At 41.1% G+C, this 20,118-nt stretch overlaps 1 protein-coding gene across 3 annotated transcripts; it reads left to right on the top strand.

Moving 5' to 3' along the window:
• The first annotated feature begins 922 nt into the window (after positions 1-922).
• LOC134188867 (unconventional myosin-Id-like) lies at positions 923-14,875 on the top strand. Of its 3 annotated transcripts, none has more exons than XM_062657075.1 (6): positions 923-1,044; positions 1,299-1,438; positions 8,105-8,303; positions 12,575-12,756; positions 12,819-13,106; positions 14,384-14,875. In XM_062657075.1, the coding sequence occupies exons 2-6, from the start codon at positions 1,334-1,336 to the stop codon at positions 14,711-14,713; spliced, it is 1,104 nt and encodes a 367-aa protein (XP_062513059.1). In that variant the 5' UTR covers positions 923-1,044; positions 1,299-1,333; the 3' UTR covers positions 14,714-14,875. The 3 variants fall into 3 exon arrangements, with proteins under 3 accessions (XP_062513059.1, XP_062513056.1, XP_062513058.1); XM_062657072.1 differs by having other exon boundaries at positions 937-1,068; XM_062657074.1 differs by having other exon boundaries at positions 937-1,099.
• The last annotated feature ends 5,243 nt before the right edge of the window (positions 14,876-20,118 follow it).

The following is a 20,118-nucleotide window of genomic DNA, read 5'->3' as shown; positions in this document are numbered from 1 at the left end:
TTAAGAAAGAAATCACACGACGTACCATCACGACAGTCACAATTCGACTACTGAGCGCGCCAAATTCCCTGCAGCACAGATAGGCCAAGCGATGTTGCGTGATCACCTGCAGCCAATGATGGCCAAGCGGGGCGTGTCATCACGAATCATATGAGTCGGGTGTGTCTTGACCTCCGCCGAACCCCTGAGACTGACTCACCGAACCCCTGAGACTGACTCACCGAACCCCTGAGACTGACTCACCGAACCCCTGAGACTGACTCACCGAACCCCTGGGGTTCGATCGAACCCAGGTTAAGAACCACTGGTCTAGAGTATCGTGACTTTTACAAAGTCCCTTTTCCTAGAGGCTCATAGCTGAACAAGTGGTTTAAGCTAAACTGGTTTAAGAATTGACCTGTTTCCACCTGCACTAAACCAGTTCTAGGTTATTAAACCTACTTCGAAGTAGGTTTAGCAAAGTGGTTTAGGTTTAACTGTCACGTGACAGTAGCGAGTTTGTTTAGATGGCTTCTGGCAATGTCGTTTTGATGATATTGACTATTTTGCTGGGATAGGATTGCCTTAAAAGATGTAAGGGTCGTTAACAAGGGGAGAGAAATCAGTAGCTACGGAGAGAGACAAGACGGTGTCTTTGGTCATCGTCATGCAAATTCCTACTAGCAGATGCTGAATCAGTGAAAACCAACAGTTGCTCTGACTCGGCGAAAAAGCAGCCCAATACTTCAAAATAAGGCGTTCCTAGACAATTTGTTTTGCACATCCCGGATGTGCAAGTTCTTAGTGGAAACAGCGCTTTCTTGAACTGGTTTACTTCTTAAACCCATTTAAGCTAAACTAGTTTAAGGTGCAGCTAGTGGAAACACGGCCTAAGTTAGAGGCTCATAGCTGAATAAGCATAAGCCGGATGATACGGGAATCTGAGAAATCGTTTTGTGTCACGCCTAGACTTGAACCTCAGTGTTGTACTCAGACTTACTCAGACAACAAGCAGTTGAGTAAGGCGACAACTTGGACCGTACCTGTGGTTTTCCTTTCTTGGAGGTGTGTGAACAGTGTACTTCTGAGGCACGGAACCCTTTCCAGGGACCGACGCCAGGTTTTGTTTACGTTTAGTAGGAAATTACTTTGTATTTGCTTTGTCTTGATGCTCGCGTATGTTTCTGCATGCTTTAGAGAGAACGTTTGTGTCGTTTTATTTTGTATCTAAGTTTTTAGTCAAATTAACTTAATTGATGCGTTTTGACACTACCAAGTTGCTTTTTAAGTTTAATTTGTTTGTGGTTGTGAATGTGCAGCAGAGTTATTGACTACGAAGAAACATTGTGGCAAAATGGCTTTCTTGGAAAGTCCTGAGTTTGGCGTTGGAGACTTTATTCTCTTGGAGAAAGTGACAGAGCTGGATTTTTTGGCAAACATGAAACTTCGATTTCAAAAGGTAATTTAGAGAAGGTTATAATTGCATTTGGAAATAATGAGATACATGGTTAAGCTTGTGAGAGAAACCCATTGAAATATTTTACGTCTGGAAATTTAGTAAGTGATCAACTATCAGTCTGTCAGCCAACAGCCAACAGCCAACACCCCAGTCCACAACCAACACCCAACACCCAACACTCCGTAGCGGCGCTTTTTTTTGTCAAGCGAGGCATGTATGCCCCCTGCAAATTGTGACACATGGTCGAAGATTCGTGCATGCAAGAATCGTTGATATTGGTAAATATACATTAGAAGCGTACTCAAACAAGATCCTGGACTCAAAACAATATACCTTGACACACGGACTATCGACTGATTGTTTAGGTCGCTCTGCTGGTTTGTATTGACACCATTCTTTGTGAATGAAATTTTGTGCAAGAGCTGCCAGACACGGGTGTGTCATTCATCTTTTAGCTACAGGATTGACCAGCGACTATTGCAGAATTAGGCTGTGGCTGTGGCTGTGTTCACACTAGGGTTTAGAACTGGGTTTGCTACTGCTTAGCATAACCAATTACAATAATCAGGTCATTTTACGACAGGAATGTGGGTTCCTGGTCTGCTTCTGAACCGTAGATCATCTTGCCGTTGACTAGGCTTTGTAAGTAAGTTCACTACGTACCATTTCATGTATCTTGTGGGAGACTCTGCCTGCGTAGAGACACGTGGGAAGCCATTTCTTGAGTATGTCTTCTCGAGGGTAAGAGACTGCTGTTTAGGCTGAAGTCGCCTGATTCACACTCTGAACAGATATATGTGGAGTGGAAAGACAGATTACTCATTGCCTAGCGATGGATTAGTTTGGCGAGTGAAATCATGCCACCTGAGAACCCATTCGGGGTAACCGAGGTGAATAGGACTACTGGTTTCTCCATCTAGCGTTCGTGAACTGTGGAGCTGTGTATCTTGTCGAACTAGAATCAGCAAAAATTTGTCCAACCCTTCATGGCAGTCGGTGATCTCATGAGCTTACATCACTCGATGTACCTTGGCCTGATTCTTTGTTTGCTATACAGACAGAGTAATAGTCTTGGCTGCTGGTTCAATCCAACTCCACACCAATCAAGCACATTTCTCGACATAAAACATGTGTAAGACTTGATTTTATCATTTGGCAGTGTGTTGAGCGAGAATGCCTTCCTTACAACTCAGACTTTGCGGATGCAACGTCTTGCTTGAGCTAGAACTCTAATCTTGTCTTGAAGTTCCACTATTTCATTTGCTTGCTGTTCAATTATCCGACGTAAACCATCAGCTTCTGTCTCAGTGACATTTTCGGCAATAAAGTGTACCATCTTCACTTTTGAGATCACTACTATACACATGTCTTGATCAACTGTGGATGAAGTAGAACAGCCTCTGCTTTCTGATATAGACATTACGGCTATGGAATAGTGCGTATGTGTTGTGTTTCTTTAGACATAAGCTGTTGCTGGGACTTGTAGACTGCAGGGCTAATTGTAAACAGACTAGTACGTGTACTGTACCTATCGAGTGCAAGTTATCACAGTAACAACTTTGACTTGGCCAATCACATATATACAGAAGCAAGCTAGACTGCCCATGGCAGAAACAACACGGAACGTTCTACATGTCTGGTTACCCTAAATGGGTTTCCAGGTGGCATGATTTCACTTGCCAAAACTAGTCCATTGCTAGGCAATGAGCAGTTTGTCTTTTCACTTCATGTATATCTGTTCAGAGTGTGAATCAGGTGACTTCAGCTTGAACAGCAGTCTCTTACCCTTGAGAAGCCCTACTCAAGAAATGGCTTCCCACGTGTCTCTACACAGGCAGAGTCTCTCATAAAATGCACGAAGTGGTAAGTAGTGAACTTACTTACAAAGCCTAGTCAACAGTAAGATGATCTACGGTTCAGAAGCAGACTCAGAAATGTGGACAGCGAGATCAACGAAAGGTAAGTGTTACCCTCGAGATTGCGCGTGCTCTAGAAGCTCTGCCTCCAAATATCTGCCCAAAAAACGTGGGACACCAATATTAGTGCAAATGAAGTTATCGTACAACACACGCTAAGAATTCACGCTAAAGTCAAGGTTAATTACAAACTATTTTGTCTAGACAGTTGATGAATGATGATATTTGAGCAGTTGCCCAACCGCAGACTATGTAAGTTATTTAGTTTTTTCATGTAGCAGCGGACAATTGATTGCCTGAATCGGATAATTTAATGCTGAGTTTGGACAATTGAATGCCGGATTTGGATAATTGAACGCAAAATACTATAGATCCTAGGTGACTTAGAAACTTCCACATATAGTAAGATTTTCAAATGGACTGCGTAAGATTTTCAAATGGAACTGTGCCTGCTTTGCGACGTATAACACAGGAATTGACTTGTTTGGATGCAGTATGTGAACACGAGTATTCTGCAGGGCTCGAAAAATCGGTCCAACTAGTTGTCGTCATTTGACGAGTTTCCAAAAATTTTAGGTCATCAAAATTTTTAGTCTAGGACATCATGTTGATATCAATCATGGTGTTTAGCCGTATACCGCCATTTTGGAGCTCGTGCGAGGAGAGGACAGGGTACGAGTCTAGTGCAAGCATACAGCGCAGTATTCCATACTTCACAATGGCATGCAACCAAGAGTATTCACACACATTACCGCTGATCCAATGGATACGACGTGTTACACTAGGCAGAACTAAGACATCTAAGGCAGGGAAGACAATGGTGATAGCTAATTGAATTAGTGATTGAACGCATACCACCTCTCTTTGTCAAAATAAGGCGGGGTTTCAACCAAACTTCCACATATCACATTGCAGAAGTTGTCCGTTTCTTGCTACTAAAATCATATCTACCCATTTCGACGTACAGGATCTACCATTGTCTCCACTTCCTCATGTCATAACTTTATGTCTTTACTCTGTCGGAATCCTGAGACGGTTCTCGCACACCCCGTTTCATTATCCGGGATATGAGCAGTTTGTCAACATAGCCTGCTGGTGTAATAATTTACTAGGTGTACATGTCAATGTACGACAAATGTCCCAATGCGAGCGTCAGCTACAAAGTGGCGTATGTTTCAGTACAGTACAGCTATCCGCCTGCATACTGAGAACGCCATTACAAACTAGTCATTTGACGACCTAGACTACAAAGCTAGTCGTCAGTTGTAAGATTTAACTCGTCAAATGACGACTTGACGACCTATTTTTGAGTCCTGATTCTGACTACGTCTTCACTGTTCTTTTAATTAAATTACGTTGTGGGATGTTGGTGTTTAGGCAAGACCAGCTGAATTTCTTGATGCTCAGATCATTTGACATGAAAAACTGACTGTCCTGTCGAAAAAAAATGTGTGTCAAACTGCTCAAGTGATTCAGTTTGTGTTCTAAACATCAGTAACTGTAGGACAACGTAGAAGCTCAGGTTCAAGGGACAGCATGATCTTCAAGAGCTGACAATGAGTCGACAACAGCAGTTTGACACAGAAATGAGTAGCAGCAGTAGCCATGTGTTGAGAGCAAAGAAATGGTGGTGCTAAACAAGAGCAGTTCCGGAAGAGAGAAGAGGGAAACCCACTGTGAAAGAGACGTCGAAACGCAAAAATAGACGCAGAAGTGAAAGTTGTGAAAGAAACAAATGAGACATGGAAACAAAGCAGGAACACGAAAAGCTATTGCAAAAGAGCCAGCGGAATGCAGAAACAGACACAGAAACAGGTGCTGTGAAGAGGCAAGCAGGACACGGAAGGAGATGCATGACCACACACCTACACAGTCGCCAGTTTGCCCTCGCAGTACGAAGCCTTCCACAAAAACCATGCGTCCTCACGTCAAAATTTATTATTTTTCTGATTGAGCTCAAAACTGGACCCCCAAATCCGAGCATCAAGAAATTTAGTTGGTCTAGCCCTACTGATGTGTAAATTTTTCTGGAATACTGGCATGCTGTCAGCTCTGGGAGTATAATGTCAGTTTGCTAAATATTGGCTATAAAACTGCATGGTGTGAAATTTGGAAGTGATTATTAATGATGAATAGCTGTTTCAAATTGTAAATGTAACTATACATTATCTTGTTTTGGGATGTAGCAGTGGTTTCAAACTATGTAGTTAGTATATATTTTAAGTGGTAGCTGTGCTGGTGTGTTGCTTCTACTAATAATAGTTTATGCATGCTAGGGTTGGTGTCACCCTCATCTGGGTTAGATTAGGTTATCCGGGTTAGTAGACTAGACGACTGATAGTGTGTCACTAGTCTTCATGTGTAGTTGGGTTGCTATTAGCCTGTTGAGTTGTCAATGTACTGCTGAAGCTGATACATGGTGTCAGGAGTGGGATTGCAAGCATGTGCAAAACAGGCGATATCATCTGAAATGTTGAAAGTTCAGTAAAGGCAGGGTTGTCCCCAGCATACAAAAGGCACGGTGCTATGCTGTGCCTTGGCTTCCGCTTGAAACAGGCCCACCGTGCTTTACTGAGTAGGCAGTGGCTACTATAAAGTCTGTTCACACGTTTTGTGTGGTGTGGGAAAATTTGTAGATGTCGGGATTCCGAGCACGTACAAGCATGTACCGAAAGCAGGTGGAGACAACCGGTAAATAGAGATGGGGTAGCTACGATTATTTAACCCAAAAACTGACAAGTTCCGCTAGACCCGCCTCGTTTTGACATAAGCAGATAAGCTAAATGCTTAATTGCATTCTTTTAGAGTCACCATACACTGATTTAATTAGCTGTCTCTGTAACAGTTGTTCTTTGAGTCTACTGTTCTCTATTATAGCTATGAAGACAATGAACTTTGTATTTTAAAAATTTACAGAGTTGTTTGAGGCAAGCAACTAATTCTTTGCATATTATTTTAGTTCTGTGCCTAGAGGGCGTGGGATGTTTGGTGTGATGGTAAGACCAATTAGGGGGATAACTGCCATATGGTATGAACTTGATTGTAATACAAGTACTCAAAAGCAACAGTGGTTGTCATGCACCGCCCACAATTGCGTCGGTAGCAACTGCAGTTTCCCCTCTAGCATCACTAAACGTTTTTAATTTAGGGTGTAGCTACTGCAGAATATTAGACGGCTTTAGAGAACTAACAATAAACAGGTTAACAATAGAAAGAAATGAGGAAGACTTGTCAGAACTGCGACAAGATTCTCCATAGAGACCGAAAAAATGATAACAATGACTACAACAACAAGCTTGATTCTTGTTGCTATTTTGTTGGGAGCATCTAGGCGAATCTAAGGCATGTCATTGTAGCGGAGTAGGTAGATAGACTACAAATTAATGCGGTCTGTAGATATGTTGCCCCTCCCAATCACGTGTTCTCGACTGATTATGTGAATCAAATAGCAATTGCTCGAGCTCTGAAAATTTCTCACAGACTTTAACGGACTTTTTAGTTTGACACGTATTCCAAGTTGCGATATACTGCGATGTGTGAGTCGTACTAATCCTTGACCTAAAACCCTCTTCTTTTTAGCACAATGATTGTGGTAAGTCCTTGTGAGAATGTGCACACCTAGATTAGTTTGACGAAAATGAGTGCTCCATTACTGAAAGACAACGTAGCTGCCAGTCTACTTCTCCATGACGCTCCATCAGAGTTAATTCCCATTTGTGTCAGTGGCGATGGCAACTGCCTCTTTCATGCCGTGAAAGTGGCATTGGCTGCAACCGGGAAATGTTTGCAAGTGTCAACGGTTAGTGATCTTCGAAGAAACTGCACCGACGAACTGGCATGGCATGTGCTTGCAAGTATTTTGTACAAACGTGACCATCAAAGTGTAGCAGTAAAAGGCGTACTGTTGTAAACTTTAAAAGGTGTTTTCTTTTCCTTTAATTAACAGGTAATGGTATCTGATTCCCGGTAGAAATTGTCCAAAAACGTTGCAACAAATGAGAACAAAATAAGTTTTAGGTTTGGTTCACATCAGTAGAACACTGGGTATATAGACGGGTCTATATATACTATCTCTAAGACTGTCAAACAAGTTTGATTGGCTTCTAGATTAAAATGTGCTCCGCTAAAAATTATGTGGGGCGTGGTTATGAGAATTTCCACCATGCCTTACAAAAATCCTGGGTACAACCCTGAAAGGTAATTATGCACTTGATGCAGAAGATAGTAACAACTCACCAAGATTCTTGATAAGCCCTCTTGGACCAGAGGAATATCTCATAGCAAGGACTAAACTCAAATCTAGCACGGCTTTTTCATTTGAAGGACAAATACAATAGTCAGTGCTCGGCCATGGTCCGGGCCACTGAGACCGGACCCCAACCCAACTCCACGTTCACGTGGAAGAGTCAAGACCGCATCCACTGAGAGTTGACATGACAAGAAATTAGAGCACTGACAACAGGGCGCGAGGGGGGAGAAACCGACACTCGCGTGTAAACCAAGGTAAGCTATGCGCTTGTGCATCGACACTTGGTGCCAACCGTGTACGCCTTCTTGCATGTGCAGCGGCCACGCCGAATAAGTGAATTCAACTACGTTTAACCGTTCCGTTAAACTCCATTTAAATTCTATGTTGAGCACTCTATTACATCAATTAAATTGCAGTTTGCAGATAAACATTTTGTGTAATTTCTATTATGTAGTCAAGTACATAAACTGTGTAAAACTAAACAGGGTATGGTGTATTTAGGATAGGATATACACGTACATTGGAGAAACTCTGGTATCAGTCAATCCGTACAAACTACTGAATATCTATACTGAAAATGAAGTAAAAGAGTACAGAGGCAGGCAGGTGTTTGAAAGACCTGCACATATCTATGCTATTGCGGATGCAGCTTACCAGTCAATGTTGAGGAGAAGACAGGATTCTTGTGTTGTGATCTCAGGTACATTTAATCAAGCAATGCTGTGTTGACAATTTTACACAGACAGACGGATAGAGACAGACAGACTGACAGACATATCGAACTTGACTTTTCTCTGTGGCCCATCCATGGGCACAACACATCATCTCTCTGGCAGAAGTGGAAGATAATGTGGCTGCGGGTGTAAGGGAGACCCAGAAATCATTGAAGTATGCCAACGAGTTGAATGTGTGGGGTCGCCCCTCTAACTGCATTGCACTTGTGCTTGAACACTTTGGTCATTGGGGCCAAGATGCGTTGAAATTTCTGCACCAGTTGCCCCTGCAGTCTGTAGACGAAAATGGAAAGAAGGAATGCAGGAAGTTCAAGTTGTTCTGGTGAAGCTATCTGTTGCCTTACAAAGATGCAATGCCAGCTTTATAAGCAGGAAACTGGAAAGACTGGCAGAGTCAAAAGATGTTCATTGTGATGGTTATTCCTTGCTATTTATGTAACTTTACATGGTAGTGTGACGTAATTTTGGTTGATATATTCAATACATGTATGGACAGACAGACAGACAGACAGACAGATAATTTATTCTCATACAGATTCTACTTGTACATATGCTAGAATTTTTAAAATACAAATCAGTTCTTGCAACACAACAAAGTCATTAACTAATGGACTTGACTTTGAATGTCAAAATCAAATAATCTATATAGGTCACCATGATTAGGTGACAGTTTTGAAAGTTTTCTAAAGACAACTTTGGCATTGTATCTTTGCAGAATTGTAGAAAATCTTTTTCTCCAATACGACATGAACATGGAATCATTAAAATTGGCTTCTAGATTTGCTGACTGTTGTGACAAATGCTGCAAAAATTCTCTGCCTCTGTGCCCCATCTCCCAAAATGTTCTATCACAAGAGGAACACATCTTGATACATATCCTCCTGGAACAAGCTCTTCTGAATATTTTTTCGTTCTTTTCTTCTCTTGTCGCTGCGCATGACCATTTTCCTTGCTAGCCCTTCTAATAATGTCCTGACTCCATGGATGAGCCAGGGACATATCAATATCCAAATTCTGTCCAGTATTTGGATCAAACATTGTAATGTCTGGACGGTCTTCAGTATTGATGTATTTATGTCTTGGTTCTGTTTGATGTGGAAGGTGAAGGTCAGACAGGCGTTCACTCCACCCATTTAAGACTGAATTAGACAGACAGACAGGCAGACAGACAGACAGGGGCATGGCTTAGTGCTATACCTACTTCAAATATGCTCGCATTAGTTTCTTGTGATCTTTTGTTGGCGGCTTGCTTGAGGATGAGTTTAACAATGCCATTTAATGAATGCGTCTCCGGTGTGATTGTTGTTCTTGTTTGAATGGCTCTGGGTACCTGTATTGTCATGCAAATGGGCCGGGGGTCCACTTTGGACCCATGAGTCTATTGCTAATGTATAGTCAGACTGTTTACACAGTCTTCAAATACATCACAAACGAGAACCTCACCATTGATATACGACATCTGATAACCGTCCAGACATAACAGTATACAATATTGGAGCAGGATCAAGCACAGATTTAGATATTTTTTTAGTGCACCCCTGGAGCAGTGAAGTATTATTCTCATCAGCATCACAGAGGGTTTTGCTGCGTCATGGAGAGAGCAAACAAAATCTGAGAAATCTTCCTGGTAAAGAGGCTGTATGATTGGTTCCACTTGTTTTTGAGCATTTTGAACAGGGGGTCAACAAGCAGAAAGATATTGACATTAGTTGTCAATAAGGTTAACAGATGAGCACGGCAAGAACAATAGTTCTCAGTTCAAGACTTACTGGAGAGAATGCTTATTGATTCAATTGCAGAAATGCAATGCAAGGGTTATGTACCAGAAAGTAGAGGGACTTGCATGTTAGATTGTCGAAAATAGTCTTCCAGGTCCTATGGACCTTGGAAATATGTTTAGAAATGTATTTGACGTTGAGAACACTATTAGTGATCTGTAGTTTGTGTTTTGTAATAGCTGTGATGTATAGAAATATAGACAGACATACGGACAGAGAAATACTTACATCAGCTCTCTTTAAATAATTGTGATCCACGGACGAGTGAGGAAACAGCAACAGTTCACAGTTTAAAACATTGTGGAAAGAACGTCTGTCTGTTCAACTACAGAAATGCAACTCGAGAGTGATGTATAGAAAACAGAAGGACGTCATAGTGATGAATAACTTTTTCAAGTTTCCAGGCCTTGTGGCCTTGGAGTAGATAAAGATGAAAGTAGTTTGGACATTACTGAGCAATTGTGGAGGTTTGTAGTAGCCATGATGTACTCTAAATTGCAATTTTATCAAATAGTATATGATCAACAGACATACAGACAGACAAAGAATGCCATCATGAGAAAATTTAGAGCAATCTCCGAGGCAAGGAAAGAAGACTGTGATGACACTGACTTAGACATTCAGACTTCAATCATTAAATTGTTGTTGTTTCCTACATTGTACAATGCGCTTTTGTATTAGACTGTGTCCTGTGGGATACTACCATAGTTGTTTTAGCTTCACTTTCATGTAGAGTTAAAGTTCTGTATCAGTAGTGAAATACCTTTTGACAGACAGATAGACAGACGGACGGACAGACAGTGGACAGGTGGTTCAGTTGGTTGGCTGGTTTGCTATTTAATAATACTAACAGCGAATAGCTGAATGTGTTGTTGCAAACATTTTTTATCCTCTTTGATGGCATCCAAATAGATTTGGTATGGAGAAATGTGCTATAGTGCACTTTGTCAGGCAACGTTTGTGACACAGCCTTTAGGTGATTTAGGAAAATTGACACCATTAACTGTTTGAAAACAGGTCAACTATTTGAGTTTACATGAGAATAATAGTATCCGCCACAGCACTGTGGAGATCATTTTGCTATGTGTACATACATACATGCCTTAACTTAGTAGAGTGAAGGTGTTTTTTGGTCCAAGTTGTATGGTCATCAACATGTCAATCGCTGTTGATTGTCACAGTTTGGCATTCTATTTGGGTGACCGTGGACCTGCAGTAGCAGGAAGCTTCTGTGTGTTCGTCATCCTTTGACAAACACTGACTGACTTGTGCTTCATGCTGTATGGATGGAGGTCATGTGAGATGACAGATCAAGTTGATGTATTTGTTAGTTTTGTAGTGTACACAGGAATGTTTATGGCACAAAGTTTGTAGAGTATTAAAAAACAGTGCTTTGTGAAATGTTTTAGACACACCTACTTACATACATAGTGTCATGTTACAGATAGAGGTCTTCAGTCTTTCATAGAACAGATGAACAGTTATTGGAAGTATCCTTTTTTACAGCACTTTTCAGGACATTCAAAATTTGTTCAAGATTTCTACTCTTGACTCTTGACGTGACAACCATCTTTTTGTAATTTTCTACTTAATTAACTGTGTTGTCTCTTTGTTTCTGTCTTATGAATATGAACAGTATATATATAAGGTTTCTTTAAACTGTTTGGGAGCGAAGCATATGTATTGAAGAAAACTTGTGAAGGTCACACTCAAGTGAATGGCAAGTGCAGAATTACTAAAATTCATTTATGTGAAGCTTACTGTTGTTTGGACTTGACCTTTGCCTACATTTTGTATATGATCTACTAGTACAGCCTTTCTGCTTTATCTGGGAGTATTTTCAGGCATAATCAAGCTAGTCTTTCTTTTGTGTGTAACCAACTTTTTCATTAAGAACCAAATGAGCTTTTTTGTACTATTCAGATTGGTTGTTTACAAGTCTATTGAAGGAGTTTCTGCATAATGGCAAAATAGCTTCTTCAGAAGTTTCTAAGTACCGTGGAAATTGTTTAGAGTGATTACCATGCTGGGTCTTATGCCAAAATCTTGTATCATCACTATTTGAGATATCAACTACAAGTCTCTTGCGGAAGTTTTGGTTGTTGACAGATTTTAGATGTAGCATGAAATGCTATTTTGAGGCATGTGTTGCTAGGTAGTCTCCATGCCTAGTTTTGCTTACTAATCTACTTTTGTAGTCCGCTTTAGCTTTGCTGGTACAGTCATGTAGTCAGTTAGTCATGCTATGAGAGAGAGAGGGCATGTATAATCAGACAGTGTGCTTCTAAACATGCGAGGTGTGTTATATGTGTGAGTGGTAGGCATGCAGTCAGTTGGACAAAGATAATACAGACAGATGGTCAGTCAGAGATGTATGGGGAAGAATTGTCCAGCAAGAAAGATATTAGTAGCAGTATTGTTTTTTTTATTAATCCAATTGTATTTATCTTTGTTTATAGGTGAAAGTGGAGCTGGTAAGACAGAAGCTTCAAAAATTGTCATGCGGTATTTGAGTGCCGTAACACGTCATTCTTCTCAAAAGGAGATAGAACGAGTCAATGGTCTTCTTATTGATTCCAATTGTGTTTTGGAAGCGTTTGGCAATGCCAAAACAACAAGAAATGACAACTCAAGCAGATTTGTAACTATAATACAACTTTAGAAGAAAATATAATTAATGAATTGGGTTGTTGTTATTTTTAGGGTAAATACATGGACATTAATTTTGATTTCAAGGGTGATCCACTTGGTGGTCACATCTCAAATTATCTTTTGGAGAAAGCTCGTGTTGTATCTCAACAACGTGGAGAGCGCAACTTCCACATTTTTTATCAGCTATTGATGGGTAAAGATGCTGCTTTGCTGAAGGCACTTCACCTTGAGGCTGATCCAGGAAGCTATGTGTACACATGTGCGGGAGGTGCAGCAAATTGCCAAGTGGCTGGAATTGATGACAAAAAGAATTTTCAGGAAGTGCGAAGTGCAATGAATGTAAGGTTTGTAATTGTGTTGTTAATGTTAGTTGATGGTGTACATTGCCAGCTTGATCATAAAATTAATGTGTCCTGGAAATGTGGTGGAAAGATAGATGATGTTTATGTCTGTTGATGTATTTTTTTGTTTGATTCTTTATGGCTTTGTATTTGAGCATGGGTACAGTTGTTTGCTGATCTGAAAGATATGTTACTAATATAGCTACTCAATATGGAATGGAGCCAATTTGAGAGCTGATTAACAACAAATAACTACTTGTTGATGTTGGATGTTGGATTCAATCATTGTATAACTGTATGTACTCAGTAGTTTCAACATGTGTGTGTGTGTGTGTGTGTGTGTGTGTGTGTGTGTGTGTGTGTGTGTGTGTGTGTGTGTGTGTGTGTGTGTGTGTGTGTGTGTGTGTTGTTACGATAGCTCCGTTGGTTAGAGAGTCATCTTCTTATGGAGTGATTGCTTCCGGGACCTTGCAGGTTGCAGGTTCAAGTCACAGTGATGGTGAGCTATTGCATAATTTCTTTGGGCAATAAACTTACACACAATTGCCTCTCTCAACTCAAGGGTATGAATGAATACCTGGTCTTTGACTGGGGTGGCAAAGGCCTCCGACTGCGACAAAGTCCTTCAGCCACTGGGGTCCTGGTGGGACCTTGGGTGCCCACACCACAGTTGACATCGCAGTTGGTGCTTCTGCGAGCACCTGGCCAGGCTTCAGAAGATTGCTTAGCACGGCCCATAGCTTCTGCTTAGTGCACAGGAACCCAGCCATCTGGCTGGGACCATTACTGTGTAACGTCAGCTCCTTATCCATTTGCCATTGCCATTTGTGTGTGTATGGCTGCATGGTGCATGCTTGTTAGACTGTGTGGGTGTTTCTTGTTTGTTTGCTGGTTATCTGCAAGCGAGGGAAGGTTGGTATGCTATATCTTTAGGAATTGGCATTACCTTGTCAAGCAATTTGCTTTACAGTTTGTAATGTGCTTGTTTCCATGTTTCATATTTGGGTAGGTTTGGTTCTTACAACCCATGCAGGACAGCATATAGCGAGTTTGTATGTTTTCAGAGGTGTTTGTCTGTGTGTTTGTGTGTCTATGTGTTTGTCTGTAAACACAATTTCTCTTGAACCGCATAACGTATCAATACAAAATGTTCAGAAATAATCTTTGTCCATATCTTGGACAAGTTTGAAAATGGGTGTACTCAAGGTTGACAGATTCAATAATATTTGTGTTTATTCTAACTTGAGTATGACTGTAACTATTCTCTGTTTTTAGGCTATTGGATTTCAACCTGAAGAACAGCAAGTACTCTGGCGTCTAGTTGCTGCTACTATTCATCTAGGAGAAGTACAGTTGACATCAGCAGATGATGGCGAGAAGTCTGTAGTGAAGAATCCTGCTCAGTTGAAAGTTATTGCTGAGCTTCTTGGAACAGATTCTGCAGTAATTGAGAAAGCTCTTACAGTGAAGTTGGTGACAAGGAAACAGGAAGTGATTGAAACTTTCCATAAGTTTGAAAAAGCCTTGTTTGCAAGGGAAGCATTGGCAAAGGTATTTTCGGGTGTTTATTTTTGGCATAGTCTATTGGAATTGGACTACTTCTAATTAACTTATAGCAGGTATAGTTAAAGTCAATTTTGAATTGATTTGGGTAGGGTAGTCAGCAATAAGAAGTACGTTGAATATCCGTGTGGGAAGAACGCACATATTCTTGAAATGCATGCATGAATTATTCTTTTGTAAGTGATCTAGTTACTGTTTCTTACTCTTGCGCGCGTGCACACACACACACACACACACACACACATGCACACACACACACACACATGCACACACACACACACACACACACACACACACACACACACACACACACACACACACAGACAGACGCACAACTGGACATGGAAGTAGGCCATCGTAATGATGATGCCTTTTGTCTTGTGGCCTCTGGCCACAAAGACGGCCTGAACTAATGACTCAATGTTTCTCTGTTATATCCAGCTTCTTTTGCACTAGCTGATATACACTGAGGGCGTGCAAGACCACTGCAGTGCAAAATGCCACAGACTTTCGCACAGCAACTGACGTCAAAGTCAGAACAGATGTTTGTAGTCTACTTTTGCCCATGAATGCACCACTGGCGTAGCGTCGGGGGGGGGGGGGGGGGGAATGGGGAGGCTATAGCCCCAAACATTTTGGGCATGTCACACTGCTTCAAGCAGAACTATATAATTAAGTTACTAAACAGTCCGCTTAATGTTAGAGTAGTATGTTGAGATGACGTTGATTATCTCTTTGATAATACACGTCATCATTTCAGTATGTTAGAACCGATGTCGAGAAGTCGTACATGGACATGTGAAGTGCGCATGGCCATCACTTTTAAGACGTTTGCTACGCTATCCGGCAATGGCAGAATCAAAGAAGACCGCATCAAAAATGCAGAAGCCTATCCATCAATTATTTTTCAATAATTAATTAAGTCTAAGGTAGACAACCGGATTGATCGGAGAACGGAATCTTTGGCGGCTCTGCGCGCTGCCTAGCAGTTTGCATGCACTCCCTACTTTTTCCACTTTGTGCTCAGGTTATTCTAACTAACTAGCTAGACTTATTGCTCGCTACATTACGAAATGCTAAAATTGGTCAACGCCAGTTTGCACTGAATTAGTATTCTAGATTCTATTGTCATCGAGATGCCATTTTATTTGACGATTGCAGCGAGCCTTGAAAACCTTTTTGGTACGGACTGTGTGTCCACTCCTTTATTATGCATGCTGACGGCACTCAGTCCCGCTGTTTATTTGTATAACCTGAAATCGGTACTATTTACTTACATTCCTACAAACTGTGAATGAGGCGTTGTGTAAAAATAGAAAAACGGGCGTGGCTTTGCAAGAAAATGGATGTGGTTATTATCAGGCCCTCAAGCTTGAGGACCATGCTACGCCAGTGACTGCACAATCCTCATTAGCAGATATGCATTAGTCTTGTTGGATATGCATTAGTCTTGTTTACACTAGAGCAGTAAAACAATTTAAAACAGGTTTCCAGTTGGTTTCTTCTAAATCAAACAGAGACGATGGAGTGGCTTGCAAGGTGGGGGAGGGGCATGAAAGGACAGCAGAGTACATGAACTACAGTGAGCTGTCAGTAGGCATTTCCTGTCGGAAAGCACTTTTTGATGTTGAACTTTAACGTAAACACTCCTCTTACACACAGAAAGCACTATACACATCTATAGTTCTGGTGAATACTGTCTTACTGGAGTATGAAACTTTAAGTATTTTCTTCCAAAATTTCTTCTCAGTTGTTGGTTGTAAAGGGGGGGGGGGGGGGGATTGCCTCCTGTCTCTCAGGTCTGCCGCCACTGGATTCAGGTGTGTAGTAAGGATTCCCAACAGGCTTTTAACTGAAGAAGCAGTCCATAAGTATGCAGATGTAACCCTAAGTGCAGAGTAATCATCTGCATACCATTCCATATGTAGGTCATGCCCTCGGCAACTTTTTTGCTTGTGGAGTCGTTATTGTTGCACAGACTCAACCCAAAGTCATGAGACAAAGTAGTTGGATTTATCGAATTGTATTGTGCGTGTGATCTGCTGTTTCTACAGCTTTTTTGACGGCGCGATCATTACCAAGCTTTCTATGTGCATGACCGCACACTATGCATTCCAATGGGTTGTTTTTACTTGGTCAAAGTTCTGATCGGTTGTTGGCTACTTGGTTTCCGGTCCAGAACACTACTGTAACCTTAGCGCATGCGTGCCTCGGGTTACTAAACTGTCTTAGGAGGTGGTTTGAGACTTCTTTGAATGCACTACAGCTAGAGTGTAAATGCTTAAGTGACTGAAACCACGCAATTAACTACTACCAATGCCAATATCACCCATGCCATTGGAAGCTCATTGATTCTGACGGAACAGTGCACCAGATAAAAATTAACTGTTGTCTTCTGTCCAAGATGCAAAACCTCATGAACTACAACACCACACACTGTAGCACACGCTACTATTTTTGGTTAACTACATCTAACCACAAAATGGTGTAATGCAGGAGTGTATTAAAACAATGCACTTAAAGCAGTTTCAATACAGGTTCATATGTGGTTTTAAGACGAGTTTATTTATTTATTTGAACCAGTTCTGTTGTAAATGAGGGTTCGTATATGTTTAATGCAATTAAGGTCTGGTTTGTTGTCTTAACCAGTCAAAGGATGTAAGGTGTCATATTAAATTTTTGTTTAGTCGCCTTCTTTGCTTTGTGTACAGAAGTAGTGTCATTGTTTAAGTTAGTTTGTGTCTACCCTCTCTTTTGTTAATGGTAGGAAGTGTGTTTCACATTTTCCTATATTGTTTGCTGTTATTGGGCCCTTTCTCCAAAGAAACACTTGCTAGATATTTGTGCAAATTGACTTTCTTATTGTTTTTTGCTAAGTTTGATAAGAGGTATAGTTGAAAGAGGACTGTGTTGAAATTTTTATTATGTGTTGTTTTGTGTGCATTTGAGCAATGTGGGTGTGAAATATTTACTATTGTTGGTGCTTGATTAGCAAACAGTAGTATAGGAATTTCATGCCATTATCATGGTTGGTAGGGCACTCACTGCGTTTGCATACTATACACAATCTACATACAACACATACATAGCAGTCACATCTATTTTATTGTTGCTGCTGTCAAAGTCTAATTTTCAATGACTTAAAGGGCCACTGTCATTCAAAAATCGAAAATAATTTAAATTTTTATATGATAGTTCTAAAGGTGTACATCCCCGGGAAAATAATTTTACAAAGCAAAGTTTCTATAAGAAAATTGTGCTTTAATGTACTTCTGGTTTATTGCGTTCAGTTTCGAATAGTAGATTAGGGGTGTGTACATATGACGTAAAAGTGAGAACGGATGTTGATGACTAGCTCAGGCAATGAATGCGACAGGCTCTAGTGATGAAGACGGCGGCGATCTCAAGAAAGCTTTGCACGATCATACTCTTCACGAGGTACGATTGTTAGCGGGCAATACACCATTGGTTACGGTTACGTCAGCCTCCGGAATTGTCGTTGCATGACAGTTTGAAACGGTTTGTGTTCGTAGAACTTTCATTATTGTATGGAGTAGATACTGATGATGTGGAGATGGCTTGGAAGACGAAAGTGAAGCCGTAATATTGGTGGAGTTGTCTAACTTTGAGCCTGTCGCCAGCGAGACGCCATCGTTGGTAGTAGCCAAAGAGAAGCAAAACGAATGACTACTTGATTTATCGTGGTATTAGACAGTTTAGGATGATATTACAAGTCACGTAGTGGAATTTTGTGTAGGTGTACAACTACTTGTAGTTGTGGTTGCTGACCCTCTAGTCATCATTGTGAGTGTGTTGCCAGGACATACTTGGAAGTAATTGACAAAATTGCATCACTTAATTAAGACGTAGCATTCTCTGGCATCTGCCTAGATGTGTTGGTTCTGCAGTCTGCAACTGATCCTCTTCCAATTCATGAGAAACAATTCTAGCAATAATGCTGACTTCAACAATGGATTTCTGTGCTGCACAGGAGATATACAGATATACTCCTTACCATAAATTAGCAAGATGGTGTAAACTGGCTGTCATGCCTCTTGTCAGCAGTTAGAAGATTCTGTACCACCATATAAATTGTTTAGTGGCTTATAGTTTTAATCAGTTTAATTCATCACTACATGTACACTTCTGTAAAGTCTAAATACAATCTACTCTCACGTTTTTTGTATGTCAATTTTTTTTTGGTTTTCCAACTGCTTAGTCTTTGCACTGTCTCAGTATGCACGGTATTCGTCTCAATTTCGGCACCCAGTCAGTGTTCTCCCCAGGATCTTTTAGCAGAGCGGGCTGCTCTCACTTATTCTAAACAATTAAGCTGTTAGGTTAAGTATATCATCCAGATGCCAAGACTTGAGGATCTCGAACTAAGCGTATTACTTAATTAGCTAAGACAGCGGGTTGCATGTAGTACCTCGTTTACACTGACAAGACATATAAGGACCAGCCAGCCTGTTCAAGTATTCCAGCAGGTTGTGAATTGTTGAACGAGCCAGCATGTGTGTAACATATACTGCGCGAGGTTGCGAACGGGCCAGATACGTGTGTGCTCTTGTTTAAAAACTGAGCAGGTGAACTGGAGCGAAGAGACTGCAGCTATTGCGCAAAAGAGTCATGTTTTGGAATCGCTAGAAAACGAGCAGTGCTACTGCTTGTGATATGATGAGCTGACTGTGGACGGCTTTGTCTCCCCACAACGAAATCAGATAGAGACTTTCGTCCATGCTTTATTGATATTCAACCGAGCCATCTAACCTACTCGTATTTACACTACGTGACGGGACTGGACTGCACCGAGCCAGCTCACTCAAATCGAATGGGCTGAGTCAGCCCACTCTGGCCGCTCCCAACTTGGCTCTGTCGCGTTTACACTGGCACGTTAGACTGGGTACCACCGAGCTGGCATGGTCTGGCCCGTTCGAACGTGCCAGTGTAAACGGGGTATTATTGTCGAAGATAAGAACACCTGCATTGTTGAAAGAAAAAGTGGCAACTGATGAAGCCACTAGCATTGCGTGAAGTGGGCGTGGCATCGGTAACGCCCACTTCACGGAGTATCCCGCTCTGTCTTCTAGGATTTCTGGGGAGAACACTGCTGGTGTAGTAGCCTAAACTGAATTACACACCTTCTTTCACTGTACTATAGCACGCAGCTGTCACGCATTGTTTAATTAATCATTCTAACTGTAGCACACACTCGAGTATTGTGTGTTATCTATGTCACTTCTGCTAACGCAACATCCATTCTCACTTTTATGTCATGTACACGCCCCAAATCTGCTCCTTTAAACAGGGTGCGATAAACCGGAAGCACATTACGGCACAGTTTTCTTATAGAAACCTTGCTTTTTGAAATCAAATATTATTTTTCTGGTATGTACAACCTTAGAACTATCATATAGAAATTTAAAATAGTTTTGATTTCTGCATGT

This window comes from Corticium candelabrum, chromosome 13 (genome assembly GCF_963422355.1).
Source record: "Corticium candelabrum chromosome 13, ooCorCand1.1, whole genome shotgun sequence".
NCBI classification, from domain to species: Eukaryota; Metazoa; Porifera; class Homoscleromorpha; order Homosclerophorida; family Plakinidae; genus Corticium; species Corticium candelabrum.
This window is presented reverse-complemented; position numbering and strand designations above follow the sequence as displayed.

Excerpts from the sequence above, each read along its gene's own strand:
- LOC134188867 (XM_062657075.1), top strand. The coding sequence starts at position 1,334 with ATGGCTTTCTTGGAAAGTCCTGAGTTTGGCGTTGGAGACTTTATTCTC. Across the intron at positions 1,439-8,104 it reads TGAAACTTCGATTTCAAAAG|GATAGGATATACACGTACAT; the intron begins GTAATTTAGAGA and ends TGGTGTATTTAG. Across the intron at positions 8,304-12,574 it reads TTCTTGTGTTGTGATCTCAG|GTGAAAGTGGAGCTGGTAAG; the intron begins GTACATTTAATC and ends CTTTGTTTATAG.